At 36.6% G+C, this 23834-nt stretch overlaps 2 protein-coding genes across 25 annotated transcripts in view; one reads left to right on the forward strand and one right to left on the reverse strand.

Annotated features, from left to right (window-relative positions):
- DCP1B (decapping mRNA 1B) overlaps window positions 1-23834 on the reverse strand; it is a 59605-nt gene that overhangs the window by 34884 nt on the left and 887 nt on the right. For both annotated transcript variants that reach the window (XM_004052501.4, XM_019038224.4), the window contains exons 2-3: window positions 18051-18091; window positions 13382-13509 (exon numbers count right to left, since the gene is read on the reverse strand). In XM_004052501.4, the coding sequence (XP_004052549.3) occupies window positions 13382-13509; window positions 18051-18091 (169 nt within the window). The remainder of the gene's footprint in view (window positions 1-13381; window positions 13510-18050; window positions 18092-23834) is intronic.
- The window catches only part of CACNA1C (calcium voltage-gated channel subunit alpha1 C), a 720825-nt gene that overhangs the window by 9207 nt on the left and 687784 nt on the right, over window positions 1-23834 (forward strand). The gene's annotated exons all lie outside the window — the stretch shown is intronic.

Genomic DNA, 23834 nt, shown 5'->3' on the forward strand with positions numbered 1-23834 from the left:
AAATGCTCAATACAGTCTGTTGTTATGGTAAAAGGCAAATTAAAATCACAATGAGATATCACTTCAGAATTCCCAAATTAAAAAAAACAAACAATATCAAGTTTTGACAAGGATGTGGAGCAAATGGGAAGTCTTAGACATTATTGGAGAGAGTACAAATAGGCACATAACTGTTCAGCAGTATCTCTAAAGCTAAACAAACCCCTACACTATGTCCCCATCAATTTCACTCCTAGGTATAAACCCAAGACAGATAGGCATACATATCCACCTAAAATACATGGACGGGAATGTTCATGGCAACTTTATTTAGAGTAGCTCAAATTTGGAAATAACTCAAGTATCTACCGATAGGAGAATAAATAGACTGCAATACAATGATGCAGTGGAGTACTACACAGAATAAAAAGCAAGAAACTACGGCTACATGCATTCACTTCAAAGTACCTGGTGAACGATGTTAAGAATCTTTTCATGTGACTATTGGTATTTGTATATCTTCTTTTTTAAAGCGTCTTTTCAAATCTTTTGCTAATTTTTAAGTTGGCTTGTCTTTCTGTTGTTAATTTCTAAGTGTTATTTACATATTCTCAATATAGTGCTGTGTCAGATATATGTACATGTTCTCAATATGTTTTCCCAGTCTGTGGTTTTTCTTTTCATTTTCCCAAAGGTATCTTAAGAACAGAAGTTTTTAATTTGATGAAATTTTTACTTTTGATGAGGTAAAATTTATCATTTTTTGTTTTACAGTAAATGCTTATAAGTGTCATTTTAAATCCAGTGTTTGGTAATACTACTTTTAACTATTTTTAATAAAGAGTTATTTATTTCGTTGCTTCTATAAAAATGAAAAAAGTTCTTATTTCATTTGCAGATAAAACATCGATAGCATAAGCTTTTCTGTTTAAACCACACGGCCATGGTTTAACAGGGCCAGGAGGAAACAGAGATGTGGCCTGTTTTCATGTATCATAATTAAGATATCAAGTTTAAAACAGTGAATAAACTTCTTAAATATCAAATCACAATATCTCAATAAGCATAAAACAAGTTGAAGGAGACATCCATAACAGTGCCTTTTAGAATTTAAATAAAGTTCTATAAAGAAAATTTATATTATATATATGCATCATACATCATCTCGTTCACACAGATAAAATTAACATTTTCCCACATTACAGATCTCTTCCTTGAACTATTAAATTTCCCATGATGAGGATGTATGGCATTCTCACAACTCAAAATCACCTCTAGGAACTTGTAGGTAAATGTTACCAATATACATATTAAAGTAACCTTGAGAAGCTGAGCGGCTCCTAGGTAAGCTGCTAAAATCACTCACTGCTTCGGGTTTCTACACAGGAACCACAGAGGCTCCTTAATGCCTAATGGCTAATGCTCCAAAAGAAAAACTAAAGAAATAGTTGTGAACTTTTAGGTTAAGTTTCAGCTGTAGCTTTGAATAAAGAAATCCAATAAAAACAATTCAGTACTCATTGCAAATATTTAATTGTGCACATTTAATGCAAGGAATTCAGTGCTATGGGGGACTGGAAAGACACCTTTGCCCTGAAGGTGCCTGCACTCTAACAGAGAAGCTAGGACAAAATATTATACATAAGGTAAACTATATGCACAACTAGTAATTGCCTTTATTTCTAGCTCAGATTTAGCATGTTATTTTGAACATATATATTTACATGTCTGTCTTTCGTGCTAGGATGGTAAACTGTAAGGGGGAAGGGATATAGCTTATTCGTTACTGCCAAAACCCAACACAGAATCAGTTTCAACAGACAAGTGCTCAATAACAAATGAGCAAAGCAAACATAAGTACAACATAAAAGACGTATATGCTGCAGTGAGACACCACAGCTACACAGGGGACTCACAAAAACATCCAGGGAGGTAAAGTTCCAGCTGGGTTTTGAAATATGAGTAGAATTTATCTGGTAGAGATTGGTCAGAATGAGGGAGACAATTCAAGGAGAAAAAAAGAATATTTAAAAGCATGCAGGTAAGAGTGTTCTGGGAAAGTGTATATGTAGTTCTTTGCTTGGAGCATTAGGCAAGCGTGCAAAAGTAGCAGCAGACATGATCTGAAAGGGTAACTGACCTGACTACAGCCAGCTTTAAATGTTAGGTGAAAAGTTTTACTTGGAAGGCATTTCAGATTTTGAGAAGGAAAGCAAATTAATTAGGCTTGTGCTATAGGAAGATAGATCCAGCTGTGGTTTTGGATGGAGGGGATAAGCCAGATGTGAATTATAAGGCTAACGACATATCCTTTTTATGAATTGCTGGATTCAATTTGCTAGTATTTTTTCCTTTTTTATTGTGTTAAAATATTAAAAACATTAAATTTACAGTTTAAAATATGCAGTTCAGTGGCATTAAGCACATCCACAATATTGTGCAACCATAACCACTATCCATCTCCAGAACTTTTTCATCATCCCAAACTAAAACTCTGTACCCATTAAAAGATAACTCCCCACTCTCCATTCCCTGAAGCCCCTGAAAACCACTATTTTACTTTCTGTCTGTATGAATTTGACTACTCTAGGTACCTCACAGAAGTGAAATCATACAATATTTGTTCTTTTGTGTCTGGTTTAACTTGGCATAATGTCTTCAAGGTTCATTCATGTTGTAGCATACATATAATTTTATTCTCTTTTGAGGTTGAATAATATTCCATTGTATGTGTATATAATATTTTGTTTATCCATTCATTCATTGATGGATGTTTGGTTTATTCCCACCATTAGGCTACTGTGAATAATGCTACTATAAACATTTTTTTGTTTGCATTTTGCTGAGGATTTTTATACCTATATTCACAAGAGACATTGATCGATAATTTTCTTTTCTTGAAATGTCTTTGCCTTGTTTTGGTATCAGGATAATGCTGCCCTCATAAAATAAGTTGGAAAATAATACCTCTTCTACTTTCTGAAAGAGATTGTGTAGAATTGGTATTATTCCTCCCTTGAACATTTGGTAGAATTCACCAGTTAAACTATCTGAACTTGGAGTTTTGTTAGATTTTTAATTACAAATTCAATTCCTTATTATGGGACTATTCAGGTTACCTATTTTTCTTGAGTTAATTCTGATGATTTGTATTTCTCAATGAATTAGTCCATTTCATCTAAGTTGCTGAATTATAGTACTCCCTTATTATCCTTTTAATGTCTGTAGATAGCCTTTCTTTCATTTCTGATACTGCTAATTTGTGTCTTCTTTTGTTTTTTCCTTCATCAGTCTGGCCAGGTGTTTACCAGTTTTACTGATTCTTTTCAGAGATAATCAGGTTTTGGTTTCACTAATTTTCTCTAAATAGTTTTTTTTGTTTTTTATTTCATTGATTTCTCTTCTTTTTATTTCTTTCCTTCTGTTTGCTTTGGATTTAATATACTCTTCTCCTATTTTCTTTAAGTGAACGTTTGAATTACTGACTTAAGAATTTTCTTCTTTTCCAATACAAGTATTTGATGCTATAAATTTCCCTGTGAGTCCAACCTTGGTTGCACCTGAAATATTATAATTTTCATTGTTATTCAGTCCAAATGTTCTCTAATTTTCTTTCTTCTTTGACATGAGTTTTTCAGAAGTATGCTGTTTAATTTCCAAATATTTGGGGATATTCCAGATACCTTTCTGTTGTTGATGTCTAATTTAATTCTATTGTGGTCCCAAGAATATACTTTGTATGATTTCAACTCTTTAAAAATTTTTAAGGTTTGCTTTATGACCTACGATAAGGTTTATCTTGGGGAATGTTTCACGTGCACTTGAGAAGAACGTGCATTCTGCTGTCGTTCGATAGAATGTAATATAAATGACAGCTGTGTTTAGTTGATAGTGTTGTTCAAGTCTTCCATAGACTTGCTGTTTTCTGTCCTCTTGCTCTATTGATTGTAGAAAGTGGAGCACTAAATTCTCCAAGTAACTGCAGAATTAAAAAAAAACAAAAACTTCTCCTTTCGGTTCTATCACTTTTTGCTTCACACACTTTGAAGCTCTGTATTTAGGTGCATACACATTAATAATTATTATGCCTTTTGGATGACTTTATCCCTGTATCATTATGCAATGTCGTTTTTTATCCCTGGTAATTTTCATTGTTCTGACATCTACTTTGTCTGATGTTAATCTAGACACCCCAGTTTTCTTTTCATTAGTATTTGCATGGTATATCTTTCTTCATCCTTTTACCTTTAACCTATCTATATTGTTACATTTAAAACGGGTTTTGTGTGGAAAGCATATAGTTAGGCCATGCTTTTTTAATCCAATCTGGCAATCTCTGTCTTTTAATCACTATGTTAGCCCATTTACATGTAACGTAACTACCGACATGGTTGAACTTGGGTAGGTCTACCGTTTTATTTTTTGTTTAATGTTTGTCATGTTTTTTGCTCTCCTGTTACCCTCTTTCTTGTCTTCTTTCGGGTTATTTGAATTTTTTAGTATTCTATTTTATCTCTTGGTGATATCTCTATATTTCTTTTTAGTGGTTGCTCTAAGAAATACAATATACATATCTAACTTTACCCAGTCTATACTTAGAGTTTTTCTTTTACCACTTCAAATAGAATGTAAAGGCTCTATAAGTGTACAGGTCCATTTACCCTCTCTTTTTATGTTATAGTTGTCACATGTATCACATCCGTATACACTGAACCTCCTCCTGACAATGTTATAACTTTTGCTTTCAACAGTCACATGTATTTTAAAGAATTTGAGAGGAGAAAAAATAAATCTTTTGTAATTACCCGTATATTTACTATTTCTGTTGTTCCTACTTCATCCTGCAATTCCAGCTTTCCCTTTGATATTATTCCTTCCAGCCTGAAGAATTTCTTTTAGCATTTATTCTACAGCGGGTCTTCTGGCAAAAAAAAAAAAAAAAAAAAAAAAAGTTCTTTTTATGTTTCCCTTATCTGAGTATATGTCTTTATTTCACCTTCATTCCCGAATGATATTTTTGCTGGAAATAGAATTCTAGGTTAATAGCTCTTTTATTTCCAAACATGAAAATGTTGCTCCACTGTCTTCTGGCCTACATAATTTCTGATAAGAAATCTGCAGTCATTCAAAACATTATTATCCTAGATGTAACACAATGGTTTTCTCTGGTTTGCTTTCAAGATTAAAAAAAAAAAAAAAAATCTTTGTTTTTCAGCAGTTTGATTGTGACTAAATGTCATGTCATGGGCATGGTTTTCTTTGGGTTTATTCTGTTTGGGGATTCACTGAGTTCCTTGAATCTATACATTTGTCTCCTTCATTAGACTGGGAAAGGTTTTGGACATTATTTTTTCAAATATTTATGAGTCTCTCCTCTTTATTAGACTTCAATGGCACAAATTAGACCTTCTGATATTGCCCCACAGATTTCTGAAGGCCCTGTTCATTTTTAAAAAACATTTGGCTCTATATTCTTCAGGTTTGAAAATTTCTATTGACCTATCTATGAGTTCACTAACTCTTCTTTCCACTGTCATCTGCATTTTGCTATTAAGACCATCCAAGAAATAGTATATTATTCAGTTCCAAATTTTCCATTTGGTTATTTTTTATACCTATTTTTATGCCAAGAATTTCTATCTTTCCATTCTTTTCAAGAGTATCCAGTTTTACCTCACAGAGCATGGTAATAACTATCTTAATGTCACTATCTTATAATTCTAACATCCAGATCATCTCAGGGTGGCTACTGATTTTTTCCTCGACAGTTTGGCATATTTTCCTGGCTAGTAATTTTGGATTGCACCCTGGACATTTTTATTATTTTGTGAGACTCAGAGTCCTCTTGAAACCCTCCAGAGAATGTTCACTTTGTATATTTGAGAAAGCAATCAATTCAGTTAGGTTTAGATAAGAAGCTCTGTCTTGCTGTCTGTGGATGATGCTTCCCATGTCAGTTCCATTTTCTTTTTTCTTTTTTTTTGAGACGAGTCTCCCTCTGTCGCCCAGGCTGGAGTGCAGTGGTGTGATCTTGGCTCACTGCAAGCTCCACCTCCCGGGTTCACGCCATTCTCCTGCCTCAGCCTCCCAAGTAGCTGGGACTGCAGGCGCCCGCCACCACATTCGGCTAATTTTTTTTGTATTTTTAGTAGAGATGGGGTTTCACTGTGTTAGCCAGGATGGTCTCGATCTCCTGACCTCGTGATCTGCCCGCCTTGGCCTCCCAAAGTGCTGGGATTACAGGCGTGAGCCACCGCGCCCGGCCGTCAGTTCTATTTTCAAAGGTGTTTATGTCTGCCCTATACATATACTAGTCTGAATTTGGAATAATGGTTTATATTGTAAGTTAATTCTCAAAGCTGTTGTTATTTCCTGGGTTCTGTTACATGTATGTAGCTCACAGGTGGACCCAGGATTTGCATGAGTTCCTAGACAGAATTAGGAGATCTCCTCATTTAGCTCCCTCCTCTAGAATTGCTCCCACTCGCCAGCTGTCAGGGGCCTTTTTCCCCAGTCTTCTGGCTACAAAGTCAGGGTTTATCTCAGGGTTTTAGACTCACACTGTCAGACAGTCTGTGCAGCAAAAGAAAATAAAAATAAAAATACATAATGGGATTTTCCTCCACTCTTCAGACCACAGGGGCAGAGACAGGGTCTTTCTTGGGATGTCAGGTGCCTGTGCCACCACCATGACCACCACAGTGGCAGTTCAGCTTTCCCTGCAACTGGCTTCACGGTAGGGGCAGAAGAGAAAAAGGGAGGTATGGAAAAAAAAGGGGGAAGTTTTTAGAAAGAGGAGTTTCTCTCAGGTTTTGTTATTTTTTTTTCCTAGAGTTCTGTGACTTGGCGCATTCTTGGGTCAAAGCCAGTTGATAAAAGAGGAAAGAATAAAGCCAGGAACTCACCCCCATAGCAGCTTTTCTTAAAGTTCTGATTGCTCTCCTCAGTGTGTCTGTCGTCTTTTACTTTCAGAGGCCCCAGTTAGTTGCTTTTGTAATCTGCCCAGAACTTTTAGTTGTAAACAGTGGGAGAGATATACTGTAGTGAACTTACTCTATTTTGGACGATGCCAGAAGTTCAATCCCTTTTTGCTATGGGGGCTTATGAAACATCCCAAGTAACACATAATGAAAGCCTGAACTGGAATAGAAGTGGGGATAGAACGAAGGACAGAAGCTACAGAACCACTCCAGAATTAAGAAACATGGCTGTGAAGGCCTCAAAAGGTTTACTATTACCACGCATGCTTAAAAAAAAGAACTTACAGGAACTCCCAGCTTTACAAACGATTTGTTAATACAAATGGGCATTAGAAGTACTCTGCCCGGCTGCTAAGGAAATTATATTCTTGGCCTCTATACAGTTTTATTCTTGAATGGATTTTCCTACAGAAATAATCCTACATATGCTAGTGCTGTATTTCATATGTACATCATTATAATACTAGTATGCTACTCTTAAATAGGTGCACACTGGGCTAGAAAGGCTTTTGTGAGTTGACTTGGAAAGCTAACCACAACTAAAATTATGTTTTTTATGAGAGAATGTATTTTGATATCCAATTATATTTTTGGTTTTTATTTCCATAAAAATAATACATGTACATAATTTTAGAAGTTAAATAATACTGTGAACTTCATAGCAAATAGAACCCTTCTCTAGTCACTCCATTCTTGATTACTGCTCCCTGAAAGCAATTTAAATTACATCTACGACAGTTCTTTCTGCTCTCCATTTATTTCTCATCCAATTTTTCTTACGGTATTTAAATCCCTTTCCCATATATCATGTATGTACCATTTCTTGATTTTCAAAAATTGACTGAAGAGGATTCAGTTTTCTTACAATACACACAAATTCACACACAGATACACACACATACAACCCCATCCTTCCAATATAATGCTTTCATATTCAGTGTCTTTAACTATGTATTATGATTTGCAGAGCTACATGGTGTACTATGATTACATTTCCTTTTTTGTTCAATATTTTGTTTTCCCAGGAATTAAAAAGGGTTTCTTTTGTCTCCCTCCCCCTTAGTTTTCAATGCTCCTCATATCATCACCAAACTCTTAAAAAGTAACTGTAAATGTCCCAATAGATTCAAACTATCAGTTGTAAATTTTTTCTTGGATACCATTCCTGAAGCAATTCACCCTTTGACTTTAATTTAAATCCCCTCCAGTTGCACAGGGGTCATTACGGGACTCTTCACCTTTGCTCTGGGAGATTCCCTTCTTCCTGGATGATTTGTATATCAGTCACAATAGGCCAAGTTATGCTACAGTAACAAATGACACCAAAATCTCAATGGCTTAGCTTACAATGACACAGGTTTATTTCTACAAGCTACATGTCCATCATGGGTCATTGTTACCGCTGTGCCATGTTATCTTCATTTCAGAACCTAGGCTGACAAAGCAGCCTCTGCCTGGAATATTGCTGGTCATCATGGCAGAAGGAAAAAAGGCAGTAAATCTTAAGCTAGTTCTTAAAATATTTGCTCAGAAGTGATACATATCACTTTCAGCCACATTTCACTGGCCAAAGCAATTAGTATAGCCATACTTGAGTACAACAAGGTGAGTACATATTATCATTCTGCAGGGTGGGTCAATGCGTGGTACAGCCAACAGAGCAAAGATAAATAACCCTCTGTGAGGAGGCAACGCTCATGTTTGTGAACAATAAAGCTATTACAGCACGCTTCCTATTTCTTGTTTATTCTATCTCTTTCGTAAAATGGATCCTTCATCCTTTGGGTTTATGTCTTTTTTATTTTTTTACTGTCATTTCAAGAGAATTTAAGGAAAACTAGGAGTGTGCTCACTCTGCCATGGTTTACCCAAAAGTCTACCAACCAATCACTTTAGAAGGCAACTTTTTTGAAGATGGCCTATTTAGAAGATGGGGGCTACCTGTAATTTTCCTTTTCATTCAGGGTACTATTTCCGTTATTTATAGCAGTTTTTCCCAGATCCTATGAATGTTATTCAAGGATTTAAACTGTCATTTCTTTTTTCATACAAAACTACCCAAAATGGTAAATTCACTTTAAGACTTAGGAGAAGTTTTCTAAAATAATTTTGGTCCTAAATATCTTAAGTTTTTCTTTTCCGATTTGATCTAAACTTCAGGTTTACATCTGCAATAAAATCCAGCATCTAAAAAGAATTTCATTGCAATCCTATAACTGTGGATAATAATATATTCAACTTGTTGGCCTAGCTCTGAAATCTCCCTGTCAGCGGGGCATGGTGGCTCCCGCCTGTAATGCCAACTACTCAGGAGGCTGAGGTGGGAAGATCACTTGAGGCCAGGAATTTGAAACCAGCCTGGGAAACACAGCAAGATCCTGTCTCTAAAAAGGTTGTTTTAAATTATCTGGATATGGTGGTTTAGCCCAGGAGTTCAAGGTTGCAATGAGGCTATGACCAATGCCATGGCACTCCAGCCTGGGTGACAGAGCAAGAACTTGTCTCTAAAGAGCAGAGCAGGAGCAGGAGCAGGAGCAGAGCAAAGAGAAAAAGGAAAGAGGAGAGAAAAGGGAAAGGGAAAGGAAAGGGGCTGGGCATGGTGGCTCACGCCTATAATCCCAGCCCTTTGGGAGGCCAAGGTGGGTGATCACTTGAAGTCAGGAGTTTGAGACCATCCTGGCCAACATGGTGAAACCCTGTCTCTACTAAAAATACAAAAATCAGCCAGGCATGGTGCCGTACGCCTACAATCCCAGCTACTCAGAGGCTGAGGCAGGAGAATTGCTTGAACTTGGGAGGTGGAGGCTGCAATAAGCTGAGATTGTGCCACTGCACTCCAGCCTGGACAAATAGAGCAAGACTCCGTCTCAATTGAAAAAGCAAGAAAAGAAAGGAATCCCCATGTCATTGCTGTCTATAACTTAAGTATTATATTTGGGAAAATATATTTCCATATGCTAATATCTTATTTAGTTGCGAAATGAAAAACACAGTAAATGATTACTATATGGGAATATTACAAAAGAAGTGGTCTAATTCAGCCTTTTGTTAAATTAGTTTTTAATCTGGTAAAAACTAATCTCTCTAATAACTGATATATGCTTGAATCTCAAGGATAAAAAAACTTGCTTTTTAAACCTTGGAGTGTACTCTAAAATAACTAAGTGTTTGTAAATGATGAACTTTGCTCAAATGCATTATTTACTGCTAGTACTTCACTGCTTGGGCCTTGGGTCTCGAAGTTAAGGTTTCTTGGTTCAACTGGTGTTTCCATCTCAAAATAGTCATGGACCACAGTGTATCACTTAATCCCTTTAACCTTAGTATTCTCATTTATAAAACAGGAATAACAGTATTTCCAAGAAAAAGTTATGGGATAACCCATATAAAACCTGAACATAGTGTTTGGCAGACAGTAAATGTTTGTTGAATAAATGAATGAATGAAATGTTTGCCCTAACTTTAACAGCTATCTTACTTACTTTAAAAGTTCATACAGGTCAAACCCCATTTTAACAATGTTTAAACCCTTTAAACAATGTATAAACCCTTCTCTGTAATAAAGTAATCTATTTTGTGTTTGAATGAAGTTACTCTATTTATCAAGCATCTTTTTTTGGCTGATTAAATGAAGAGAGTTTGGGATTTTCATTTCTTTATTTTGCTCTTCTACATTCATCCAATTCAAGAAAGGGATTTTTTTTTTCTCTCCTAATGAATCTAAAAAACCTCACCACAAACCTCTATCAATTCTACCTTTGTCTACTTGAAATGCCCAAATACGGCCTATGACATACATAAGCCAATGTGAAATGCAAAGACCAGACAGAGAGATTCTTGACTATACAGAATATCTTGAGGAAATAGTCTTACAAAAACAATCCTGAGTGAAGCTGAGTTCCTTGCCCAAAGAAAGGCCAACCAATCTATATGCCACCAAAGAACATGTAAACCATACATAATTATTATATAACATATTTGAATTCTATTAAAACGTTTAAGAGGTATCTGAGACTCTGACAGCACCTGTGGTAAACCCTTCTGTGTACCTTTGATACCCAGGATTGAAAAGGCTTTTGCAAACAACATAAAACCAAATGACTCTGGGTGCAAAGGCAATCAGTATCAGATAGAAAGGACAAAAAAAAAAAAAAGGCAAAATGAATCCAGAAAAGTAAATAGATCCATTCCCTTTCACTCTTTGTTGTTCAACTGATTCTATTTCTTTTGTATGGAAATTCATTAGAAACATTTTAATATGCATCCCAAAGGCTACCTTTAATTTGCATCCATGTTTAATAGTAGAGCAGTACAGGTGGTGTGGAAAAAGCAACGGGAGTGAAATCAGAATCTGTGGGTTTTTACACAGTCTGCCTCGTCACTGGAGTCTCAGTTTCCTCATCTGCAAAATGGCAGTGAAAATGTCTACTCTACAAAATTGTGATTATTAAACATGGTAAAATAAATGAAAATCATTATAAAATACGGAAACATAAAAGAAAATATGAAAAACAAATTAAAATAGAACAGTGCCATTCAACAGAAATATGACGTGAACCACGAACGTGAGCCACATCTGTTATTTTAAATTAAAAAATACAAAGAAGCAGGTGAAATTAATAATATATTTTATTTTGCCCAATTTATCCAAAATATTGTCATTTCAACATGTTAATATAAAATAATTAATAATTGAGGTTTTTTCCTTTTTTTTTTTGTACTGTCTGAAAATTGGTGCCTATTTGACACTCACAGTACAGCTCCGTTTAGACTAGCCACATTTCAGGTACTAAACGGCCACGGTAGTTAGTGACTATCACAGTGGACAGCATATGCTTAGAACCAAGGTGTATGTTTATTAGATCTAAATAGTATTTTCTATCAGATAAACCCCGTGGGACTTCAGAAGGTTATTTTTTAAATTGATGCATTAAAGAGAGTTTGTGTTTTTATATTTTTGGTATAGTAGTTAATATGTGATCTATAATAAGAATTTAAAATAAAATATTACCTATAACTGATCAGACCATGTATTTATCCAAAATAAAAGCAACCAAAAATGATGATTATAGGTAACTTTGTAGTTATTTTATTAGGACTTAAATTATATATTAATTTGACATAAAATCTAATAATCTCAAAAAAACCCTGACATAACTATAAGCACACAAAACAATTCAAACTATAAACAATTCAAACTGGCATTTCCGTAGGGAAGGAAAGGGTCCTGGAGTTGGAATTCCAAGGCTTTAGTAATAAACTACAATTGATAAAGTGTATCTTTCGGCAAAGAAACATGAGGAGAAAACACAATATTTTTCTATATTGCAAAACTTTTCATTTCACAGGACCTGCCATTAGTAAGTCATATTATAGTTTCAATAGCTTTATTTTTTCTCTCATAAAAATTTATTCTCTAAATAATAGGATAACCACCTATTATGACAATTATATACAGCATCATTTTAATGCATCTTAATGATGCATTGGGGTTAAAATGTCAAATATTATTTACATTATACTCATTATTAAAATTACACTGAATAGTATATGGTAGGCAAATTCGTGTATCTTGAGTTCAAAGAGTAGGATGAAAAATATACAGAAAACATTTCTTCACTGCAAGGTCTTTATGAAAGCTGTCCACAAAGCATAAGGTGCATGTGTGTGCACACATACGTATTTATATATTGAGTATTATGTTCTTGTTTTCTGTGTGTAGAGATGTCCCTGCAACTGGCATATTTTCAGCAATCTTCCTCTGGGCTGACCAGCAGTGCAACACAAGTGGTCAGAAACGATACGAGAGTAAAATGTAGTATTAGAAAGGCGATAGCTACTTCATTTCAAATCTGACAAGGACTATTTAGTTACCTATTACGACTTCCACGTTACAAAGGGTTATTAAATTCTTAATGACTGAAAGAAACTTTTTGGACTTTGATTTTTTATTTACTTGTATTCAGAAGATGGCACTCCTACAATACAGGCCCTCAAGCACTTTGTCAGCACACTTGGCCAAAAGTGATACATAAAGAAAAAGTGCCATAGCAGACTCGTTAATTCTTCGTTCAGGGCGCCACCTATGTGTGTGTCTCTGCAGTCTCCTCACTAAGAACTTGCCTCACCCAGCCCTGCTCAGGCTTAAGATCAGCAATGGGTTCACACTACAAATCCGTAAAGCTTCAAAAGACAGGGTTTAAGGTTTATATCATCATATTTATATTCACTTAAACTCTTCCAAGGAAGAATCTATTCCATCAGTAGGGCATGCATTTCCTAAACATTAACATTTGTTAAAATGCTGACACCCCCCATAGCCACTGATACCAAATGCAAACACAACGGCAAACACTGTACAATTTTAAACACTTGGCCAAACTTCAGAAGTAAAACAACCCACTGTAGTAAGAAAGACTCACATCTGGCATTTCTGTAGAGAAGGAAAGGGTCCTGGAGTTGGAAATCCAAGTCTTTAGTAATAGGTTCTGTCCTATTTTCCATGCTCAGCCTATTCATAATGGTGAATCCGTGCTTTGGAGAAGCAGACCTAAAAATCACAAGGAGTCAGGGGGAAATCAATAGACAAATTACTTAGTATGCTATATTTTCAGTATAAGTACATTCTGATGTGTCTCTCAACCTTTGTTTGTATATGCAGCTTTATATAAGCAGCCTGTACACGTACTTCTTCACCACTGGCATCATTATGGACTAATTCCCATGTAATGAAGCAGCACTGGCATGATGATTCATTTGGTAAAATTGAGTCATACTTCATTTGTGGTGTGTGTGTGTGTGTGTGTGTGTGTGTGTGTGTGTGTGTATACAGATGTTGTTTATTTCTTAACCTAACATTGTAAATTCCTTTAAGGCAGAGTAACTACTATTTAAAACATTACTGACTTTTAAAGAATACTTTTTAAAAGTTAAATTAATTAAAGATATTTTAAACAATCTTGGTAGTTAATATTAGAGTGTACATCACAATTATGTGAAGAAAATTTTCATAGAAAATTTTAAGTGTTAGTCTGAAACTGAAGCCTGCAAAATCTCTTAGTGATATGAAGCAACTCTGAACAATGAACTTGTGAGGACACAGCCTGAACTAGAAGTTTACATAACAGTGCAAAGGGCAGATATTTTGTTTTCTTCAATGCAAAGCAAACAGCTTCACAGATAAACCACTATAAAAGTTTTTCTCTATAAAAATGTGACATTTAGTGATGTTTTATTTTCATTTCACTCAATAAACCTTGAATGCCTACTCTGCCAGGCAGAAAGAATCCAAATTATACTGAGTATAAACTCTAACAACTACATGTGCATTCGTCTACCCTTGGGTGACAGCCATATAGTAATTCAACTGTGCAACTTCCGGTGACAATGAAACACCACATACTTACACACTGAAGCTGAAGCAAGCAGAATTCATTTATTTACTTTAAGTGAGGGTGCTAGGGCTGTTATTAACAAACCCACAGAAATGTTATGAGCAACAGGAAGACAAGTTGTTTATGTCTTAGTTTTATTTCACCTCTATTTGATACTGATCAAGGAACACAGCTACATAACCACTACCAGGATTGTCTTCTGAAACCTCCAATTTTAAAATTGATGGGAGGCAATCCTTGCCTAGCTTATTTTACAAAGGGGTAAAGTGGTGGTAAGCATACAATCAATACCAGAAATCATCATGATAATCACTTCAACTTAAATTCAGAGGAAGAATGAAAATGTACTCCCAAAGAGCTCTGTTAGGGGTCTTCTGAAACTGTCAAGTTCAGAAATCGCCAGTGGGTGTCTCTATGAACTCTCTATTACAGAAAGGAAGGCATGGGAGGAAATAAATGATTTTTTAAATGGGATTAAGTGTTTTCATACAAGAATGAGAATTTGATTCTGCATGTATTTCATTATCACAACAGGATCTCACCTCTTTAATAGTACAGCTACTATACCATCTCATAATTTAGAAAATAGGCCCAGGGGATAAATGTGCCAACTGCTCTAAAGCAACTTCTGTAAGAGAAGTCAAAATATATCACTGCCAGCTCCATTCCCTGTAACAAGCCTCCCACCCCCCACCCACCATGAGTTTTACATGCTTTTTGTAATTCGCTACTGAAGAAAGGCCTCAACATTCTAGGATCTGGGAGGTTTTTGTTTTGCAGGGGATAAGGGAGGCATCCCATTCTTGAGGAGTTAGATTTGGAGAAAAGACTAAAAAACAGCAAAGGACTTTTTTCTCAATTTAATGTTTTGTTTAATTGAGAGTTCCATTAGAGACTTAGAGTATAGTAAGAAATCCTTGAAAATACAAACCTATATTTGGTCTGGATGTACAAAAGAAAATATTTGTATGATTTGTTCCTCTTCCATAGTTAAAAAAAAAACCTACTAAAAATTCCCCAAATCAATCATTAGTACATACTAATACATCTTTTCTGTCACTTTTCCAAAGAATCATAATGCGTGTTGTGAGAGATGAGTGAGAACACACCCTGTGTGCATGGCACATAGTACAGTGCAACCCTATGGCTTTTGTTGTAAACTTCAGAATCCTCAAGAGTGCTCATACTCTACCCAATAAACTTGCCTGGGGGCATGCTCTGGTGCTCTGGATGTTTGGGAGCATAATGTAGACTCATATGCCAACGGTTCTTGGGTACTCCACTGCTCTTCTGAGACTGTGAAGAACCTGACCTCCTTGTCACCGAGTGTGCTGGCCTTGCCTCCCATTCCTTCCTTCCACCTCCCATTGTTGCCTCCACTGGAACAGACCTTCCTCCCCTGCAGCTGAGCTCCCTCCTGCTCAGCATACACAGACCTCCATCATGCCCACACTTTGCCCCGAATGGGCCTGTCTGTGCTGTTCTAGTCCTGCTTTTATCTTTCTAGCTGACTCATCTGTATCCTTGCTGGCCCTCAAACCTAACCATAAACCCTCATCGCTTCCTCTTTATACTCACTCCTTCAGGGAACAGCTTTTATTTCATGGTTTCAACTACCAAATTACTTCAGACAACTCTAAATCATCTCCAGCCCTGCCCTTACTCTGAGGGGCTGGACACCTCCACCCGAATGTCCTGCTACCAGTTCCAAATCATTACTTCAAAGTAAAATGAGGGCTGATCCTCAAGCCACATTCTTGACCTCCTGTCTTTCTTTTCCACCAATGCTTCTGTCATTCTCAATCTTCCATGTTCAAAATATTGTCATTTTTTTAATTTCACCATTGCAATACCCTTTCCATTTCAATTTCTATTATTCTAATCCCAACTCTCATCATTTCTTATCTACTCCACTGCAATAATCTTCTCACTGTCCTGACTCCAATTTCTTCCAGAACTAGTGTGTCCCCATGAAGTGAATACACTGACTTTCCCCATACATTTTCTCTATTACTCTCCTGTTCATAAGCCTTCAATAACTTCCTACTGCTAAGAAAATAAATCTCAAAATCCAGAGTCTGACATTCCAAGCTAGCAAATCTCTTTACACTTGCTAACTACTATAAACCAGTATAAGCCCTCTGCACCACATCTCCCTCACTGTCCCTTGAACACACCAGGTTCTCCGCCCCCGCTTTTGCCATTCTTCCTGTTGAGACTGCCTTCCCTCTCCTCTATGCAAGCTAAGTTCCACCATATTCCTGAGGCCCAATTCAAGACACATTGCTCTATAAAGCAGGGGTGTCCAATCTTTTGGCCTCCCTGGGTCACCTTGGAAAGGGAAGAATTGTCTTGGGCCACACATAAAATACACTAACAATAGCTGATGAGCTAAAAAAAAAAAAAAAACAAAAAAACAAACTCTTCTAATGTTTTAAAAAAGTTTACGAATTTCTGTCAGGCTACATTCAAAGCCAACCTGGGCCACATGTCCCATGGGCTGTGGGTTGGACAAGCTTACGATAAAGCCTTCCATGATCACAGCAGCCCATTCATTGCTCAGAATCTATCCACTGGCACTTAGGATACTCTATCCTGTATTGTGGCTTACCATAAACATGAATATATGTAGAAAGAAAATACACTTGTGTGTGTGTATTTCCTGTCTCCCCAGTGAAACAGATACCCCTAGAAAGGTTTATATTAGGCCTTTTAATTTCATCTTTGTACCCTCATTGAAGGTGATGACCTTCGGCTATGACATTTTATGTGAATGTTTATGTGAATGAAAAGTTTATTTATTGAGCCAATATACATAATGTATGTCTCTATATGCACTTCTAATTTGATATTAATAATATCTGATAACAAGAAATGACTAAAAACATGAGTTTATTAAATCTATCCTGAAACGTATTCTATTGACTAGACAATGGAGGAGTGAAAGACATCTTCAATTTTGGATCATGCTTTCTTAAAGAGTCAGGGGTGGGAGAAAAGTGATCAACAGCCAGGTGCGGTGGCTCACGCCTATAATCCCAGCACTTTAGGAGGCCAAGGCGGGTGGATCACGAGGTCAGGAGTTTGAGACCAGCCTGACCAACATGGTGAAACCTCCGTTTCTACTAAAAATTAGCTGGGCGTGGCGGCGCATGCCTGTAATCCCAGCTACTCAGAAGGCTGAGGCAGGAGAATCACTTGAACCCAGGAGGCAGAGGTTGCAGCAAGCCAAGAGCTGTGATCGTGCCACTGCACTCCAGCCTTGGTGACAGAGCGAGACTCCATCTCAAAAAAAAAGAAAAGTGATCAATGAAACCCTTTTCCAAATATTAACTGAACAATCTAGTATTTCTGATAGTGTTCTTCTAGCTCCTTGCCAATGCATTATATTCAAGAATGTTGTGCCATTCATTTGAATCAAAGAATATTTAATCTATTTTAAACAGTGCCCAGTCAATGATTTAAGTTCATCTATACTGAAGTTTAAATTATATTCTGAAATTAGTATTCATCACAATATACCAGGTGACATTATTTGGTATTCCCTTCTTCATGTCAACTAATAATTTCAAAACTGAGATTTAATTCTTTCACTTCTTTTTGAAATAAAACTGCATGTACTTGAAGAAGAGTGACACAACTGAGCTAAAATATTATTTCGAAGATTAGTTTCTTTATAAAAGTGAAACACTCTTACCTTGTATAAACAAATAAGGTTCCTTCCACATCAGTTTTCTCCTAAATAAAAACAAAACACACAAGACATGTATGTTATCTTCATTCACAAAGGTATAAAACAAATTCTCATAGAATAGGAATTATATATAACTTCAATGGGCCAAATATACCCAACATGAGTAGTTATTCTCAGGAAAAGGAGAAAGCAAGTTCTACGCCATCATTGTGCCTCTGCAGATTAGGCAGCAGGAAGCAGTCTTTCTTTTGTCATTTATAAAACAAACCATCATTATCTCTCTTTACCAAATACAGGGATAGCAGCATACCCCTAGCTGAAACAATGAGAAAATAAGTGTGCTATGTGGATTTAATTAGAAAGAAGAGTGCTGCCTTTTTCTCCTTCCACCACACTGGGTATAGAGAAAGCTGCAGACATCACTGGTGTCTGCATTTCACTATCCTTCATTTTGTTTTCTGGGTTCATTTTCTCTTGCCATATCCAGTGACTTAGGAGAGCAGATGATCTTTCAATAACTTTACTTTGACTGCTAGACAGAGAGGGCAATGATGCCACAGAGTTCTCAGATGAATCAATCACCTACTTAGTGTAGCATATTTACAGTCAAGGTCTGACCCAAGATCACTGAAGTAAAGTTACACAAGTATTACCAAGTTAGGACTCAAGAAATCCGCCTGAGAAAATCTGGGAGAGGTGGTAAAGTTAAAATGATGGTTCAACTAGGTCACTTGACATTTCTTTTCCATTTCTCCAAAGGCAGGAAGCCAGGCCATAATAATATTCATCCATATAATGCATACTAAAAAACACACATATAAGTATCCAGGTGTTTGACTAACCACTAACCAGACCTATTGTAATTCAGAATTTAAAATGTACTTTTGCAATTTACACAGTTTAATTTCAGCATTCTATTTAAACACCTGATATTTTATTATTAATATTCATGACCATAATCATTCAAAATTTAAGTACTCTGTAATTCTGGTGAAAAATACGCCCTTTTAAAAAAAGTGTAATGTCAAAACAGCAGTTTTTAAAAGGCACACAAGGCATGATCCTTTCACATGCTCAGGCAATTTCAGCAAATTTCTCATTCACTTTAGTTCAGTGGGTCTCAAAGTGTTATCCCCAGATCAGCGGCATCGGCATCACCTGGGAACTTATTAGAACTGCAAGCTCTTGGGCTCCTGCCCAAACCTACTGAATCAGAAACTCTGGGGATGGTGCTCAGCAATCTGGGGTTTATTAAACTGTCCAGGTGATTCTGATGTATGCTGGTCTGAGAGCCACTCACTGCCTTAGTTCAACAACATATTCTCTGCCCATGAAATTATATTACAAGTCCTGAAAACAAAATCCATTATGGCACAAATCATATCAAGCTATTATCAAGAGTAAATGGCTATAAAAATCATTACCTAGTAACAAAATTTTTAATCTCAAGATGTTTTTTATTATTATGGAATATGAAATTATAAATAAAGAATTTAGACCACGCACAGTGGCTCATGTCTGTAATCCCAGCACTCTGGGAGGCTGAGGCAGGAGGATTGCTTGTGGCCAGGAGTTCAATTTGAGACCAGCGTGGGCAACATAGTGAGACCTTGTCTCTACAAAACAAAAATTTTTTAAATTAGCCAGGTGTGGTGGCACATGCCGGTAGTCTCAGCTACTCAGGAGGCTGAGGAGGGAGGATTGCTTCAGCCCAGGAGTTTGCGGCTACAGCGAGCTATGATTGTACCTCTGCATTCCAGCCTGGGCAACAGAGGGAGACCCTGTCTCTTATAAATAAATAAATAAATAAATAACCATTAAAACAACTTTAGCCAGTTTTTTCCCTAACATAAAAGCACAGGTAAGTCAGGGAGTTCATCCTTAAACTAGATTCACTATGAAGTTTGTATAAATCACCATAACATACTGTGAAACATATCCTTATTTCTGAAATGTGGCTTGTTTGCCCCTGTACTTTGAAAAATATCCAAGTCAAAATGAAAAAATATATATACAGAAACATTACTTATCTTTCTTTGAAAACAAACATGGTTAATTCCTATCTGCTGACAAATGTATATCCTGAGTGTACCTGAAGCACTAAGAATTACTTACACCCAAACCACCAAAGTATTAATCAGGAAAATGGCCCCTACAGTACAGTAAATGCTACCTGAACAGTATACAAATTTTTGGCTGTCCCTAAAGTTTAACTGATTCAGTCAGCAAGTATTCACATGTCCACAAAGCATTTAAAAATAAATTTGTAAAAAGTATTTGGTATTATCCATTACATTGTTAGGAAACTGAGCCAAGATACAGGTGATAGAACTAGGACTTTGCAGAACCTCTATGTAGTCAGGATCACTCCCCACAAGATTAAAACACTCTCCTGGTCTTCCAGTATCTGACCTTGGACTGTTTCATCTTAGAGATCCGAATCAGGATATCTATATATATCAGCACACATAAAACTAAAGAGCTTCTGACTTGTTTCCTTTCTTCCTTGATGTAACAGAAATTCTCTTTTCTTAATTAAAAAAAAAAACCTTTAATGCCACATTTTAGTTTTTAAAATTCCAAGGTCAGAAATGTAAAAGGCATGCTTCTCCTAAAATTAATCTCTGACTTATAAAAAGCAATTCTTAAAACTAAGATTTTTATTTAGCATTACACACAAAGAATATGAGTTTGTTCATAGGAAGGAGTTGTGTTTCAATAATCACAACCTGGGACCTGTAGTGGGGTTCTTGCCAGATGATGCTGGGCTAATTAGCTTATTATTATATGTCTCAGTTTCTCCATTGAAAAGAGATAACCAGGCCGGGCACAGGGGCTCACGCCTGTAACCCCAGCACTTTGGAAGGCTGAGGCGGGCGGATCACCTGAGGTCAGGAGTTCAAGACCAGCCTGGCCAACATGGTGAAACCCCATCTCTACTAAAAATGCAAAAATTAGCCAGGAGTGGTGGCAGGTGCCTGTAATCCTGGATGCTCTGGAGGCTAAGGCAGGAGAATAGCTTGAACCCAGGAGGCAGAGGTTGCAGTGAGCCATAGTCGTGCCATTGCACTCCAGCCTGGGGAACAAGAGCGAGACTTCGTCTCAAAAAAAAAAAAAAAAAAAAAAGAGATAACCAGCTTACACTACTCAGATCTTTTGATGAAAAAACGTCAGGCGCTCTATGACACCTGGATAAAAGAGACTTTGCAAATATACATTTCTGTTCTATTACAGCTGCCCAAATTCATGCATTTTCCTGGCCCCTCCATAGTTATCCAAGGGCAACCAGATTTTTTTTTTTCTTTCTGAGCAAAGTCCAGGGTTAGGGATGTGGAGAATAGCTAAAACAAGATTAGATGTTCCTTAGATCCTTTAAGGAGGACTTTTATGTGAAAGTATTAGTTACCAGTCCCGGGGTATTTTAGCTTAAATTTTAAAAGTACAATTTGAGGATTTAATATTATACTGTATAATAAAATCTAACAAGTGCTAAAGAAATAAGCAATTCAGAATTCAAAATACTAAAAAACCCAAAATGGAATATAAAATAGTGCTGTTTTGCAAATTTTGGGGACTCTGCACACTGTCTGACACAAAATAGCTCAACGCAATCTCTATTTTAACTTGATTATTCTCAGTTAAAATAATCAAAAAGTAGGTCTCAACTTATCCTCCCAAATCTCTCTTCATCATGCATGTAGCATGTGAGTCACCTATGAGGCTTTCAACAATATGAAATGCCTGGGTCTCATTATCCAGAGGTTTTAGGTTGGCATTTTTCACTTTTAAAAAACTCTGACTTATTTGGATACACCAAAAACTTAGAAAACCACTAGCTAGGAACACAACGTTAGTCACTTTAGGGCAGTTTTCAGGCTCAGCATTCCCTGGCCCCTACTCTGTAGATGTCATAACACTCTTCCCTTCAGTGTGACAACCAAAAACGTCTCCAGACACTGCCAAATGTCACCTGGGGGCAAAATCAACTCCAGCTGAGAGCCACTGGTCTAAGGACTGACAGCTGGAAAATACCAGGGTTATGGTCTTCAATTGACACATAGGTATTAATATTTTGGAGGAGGGTGGCAGTCTTTCCTGGCAACAGGGAGTAGGTCTAACTCTAAAATTGCTATTCCAGTCATCACATAATCTTTCTTAATCCTTCTTTAAAGCAGTTCATTTTCTAGACACCTTTCCTTCCTAATTTCTCCTCCTTTGAAAGGCTGAAGTCATTCTTCATCCATTTTCAGGGCAATAAGAATTCCCCTCCTTAACATCCCCCCTGCCTTCTTGTAAATACTTTCTCCTCTATTCTCAACAATATTCTCATATTCTTATTAGGTTTACATTCAAACGGCTCCCATCCACAGTGACAGCACATGGAGACAGTGGTCATAATTAGTTTGCCTCCAGCAACTGCTCTGCAGTTGAACTAGGTCTCTCTCTTTGTTTTTCTGGCTACCACAGCCTTGAAGATTAGAACTTTGAAAGAATGACCTTTTCCTGAATGAATTATGCCCTGTCTGAAGGCAACATGTCCAGCAAGCAGGAAAACATAACTCCTGTAATTAATGCATTGTGACACATCTGCTTTTTGATGAGGCTTTAGGTATCTAATAAACATCTGTAACTATCTTAAAAGGTATCTATCACATTGATAACGGTCAAAAGCCTATAGGAAACAACTATTATTCAAGAGAAATGCTCTACTCTCTTTATACTGACAGTTTCTTGGGATTCTCCAGACTCGAATCCCAGTGTCAAGTCAACTTACAGAACTATACATCCCTGGTCCTCATCTCTCTACTATGGAATTACTTTTACAGGATTATAACATTATACCTTTGGCATTTTTCTACAGAGCAGCAAAATAGCCATATGTAGAATATCTTCATATATATTTTTAATTACCATGGAGGAAACTGTCTATGTTGCTCAATGTTCTTTATGTAAAAACGAAGGTGACACCTCGAAAAAACAAACAAAAACAAACAAAAAAAGTAGGTGACAAATTCCCCTGGAAACTAGGGGGAAATAACCTCTTTCTCCTGATCAAGAGGTACACTTTCTATTACAGAAGAACGAATATTAAAGAGCTCTTCCTGTTCTCCTTTTGTGTTTGGCTACTAGGAGAGCAGACCTAAATTCTTTGCCCCATTCCGGCAAATTTCCTCCGTTAAGAACTTTGGGCAAAACTGTTTGTCTACCCCATTCTTGCTTGTCTTTTTATTTTTATGTTAATGATTTTCAGGTGAGGTTTTTACTACAGGCTGCTGAACTATACTGGAGATAAGTAGGCTTATGAATGTGGGTGTTAAAAAAAATACAGAGTTGTTCAACATGGATGTTTTCCTAGATTAAGTTTTGATGTTTATACAACCGACTTGAAGAACACAAAAAGTTTATCTGAAATCCATTCATCAAGGCTAAGTTCTCCATACTGTTTTGTAACTTATTTTAAAATGATGGATATCATGTATGTGATACATAATGGATGATGAATATTATTTGGACAAAACTCATTATGAGTAAAGAAACAAAATTACATCTCTCTACATTCGAGCAGGTGGGTTACAAAATTACAAGCAGCAATCCCTGCAACAGGACGCCAGTGTTCTAGGCTTCTACCCCATTCTAACTGTGAGGAAAATGAAATTTCATTCCATTACCATTTATTGGGACTCTGCTTTGAGAAGAGCACTAAAATAATTTGGCTCCCAAATGACCTCCAATATCGAACTTGGTGTGCTGCCGTGCAATAATCTTCCCAAGAGCATCAGCTTCCTT

The sequence above is a fragment of the Gorilla gorilla genome, chromosome 10 (genome assembly GCF_029281585.2).
Source record: "Gorilla gorilla gorilla isolate KB3781 chromosome 10, NHGRI_mGorGor1-v2.1_pri, whole genome shotgun sequence".
NCBI classification, from domain to species: domain Eukaryota; kingdom Metazoa; phylum Chordata; class Mammalia; order Primates; family Hominidae; genus Gorilla; species Gorilla gorilla.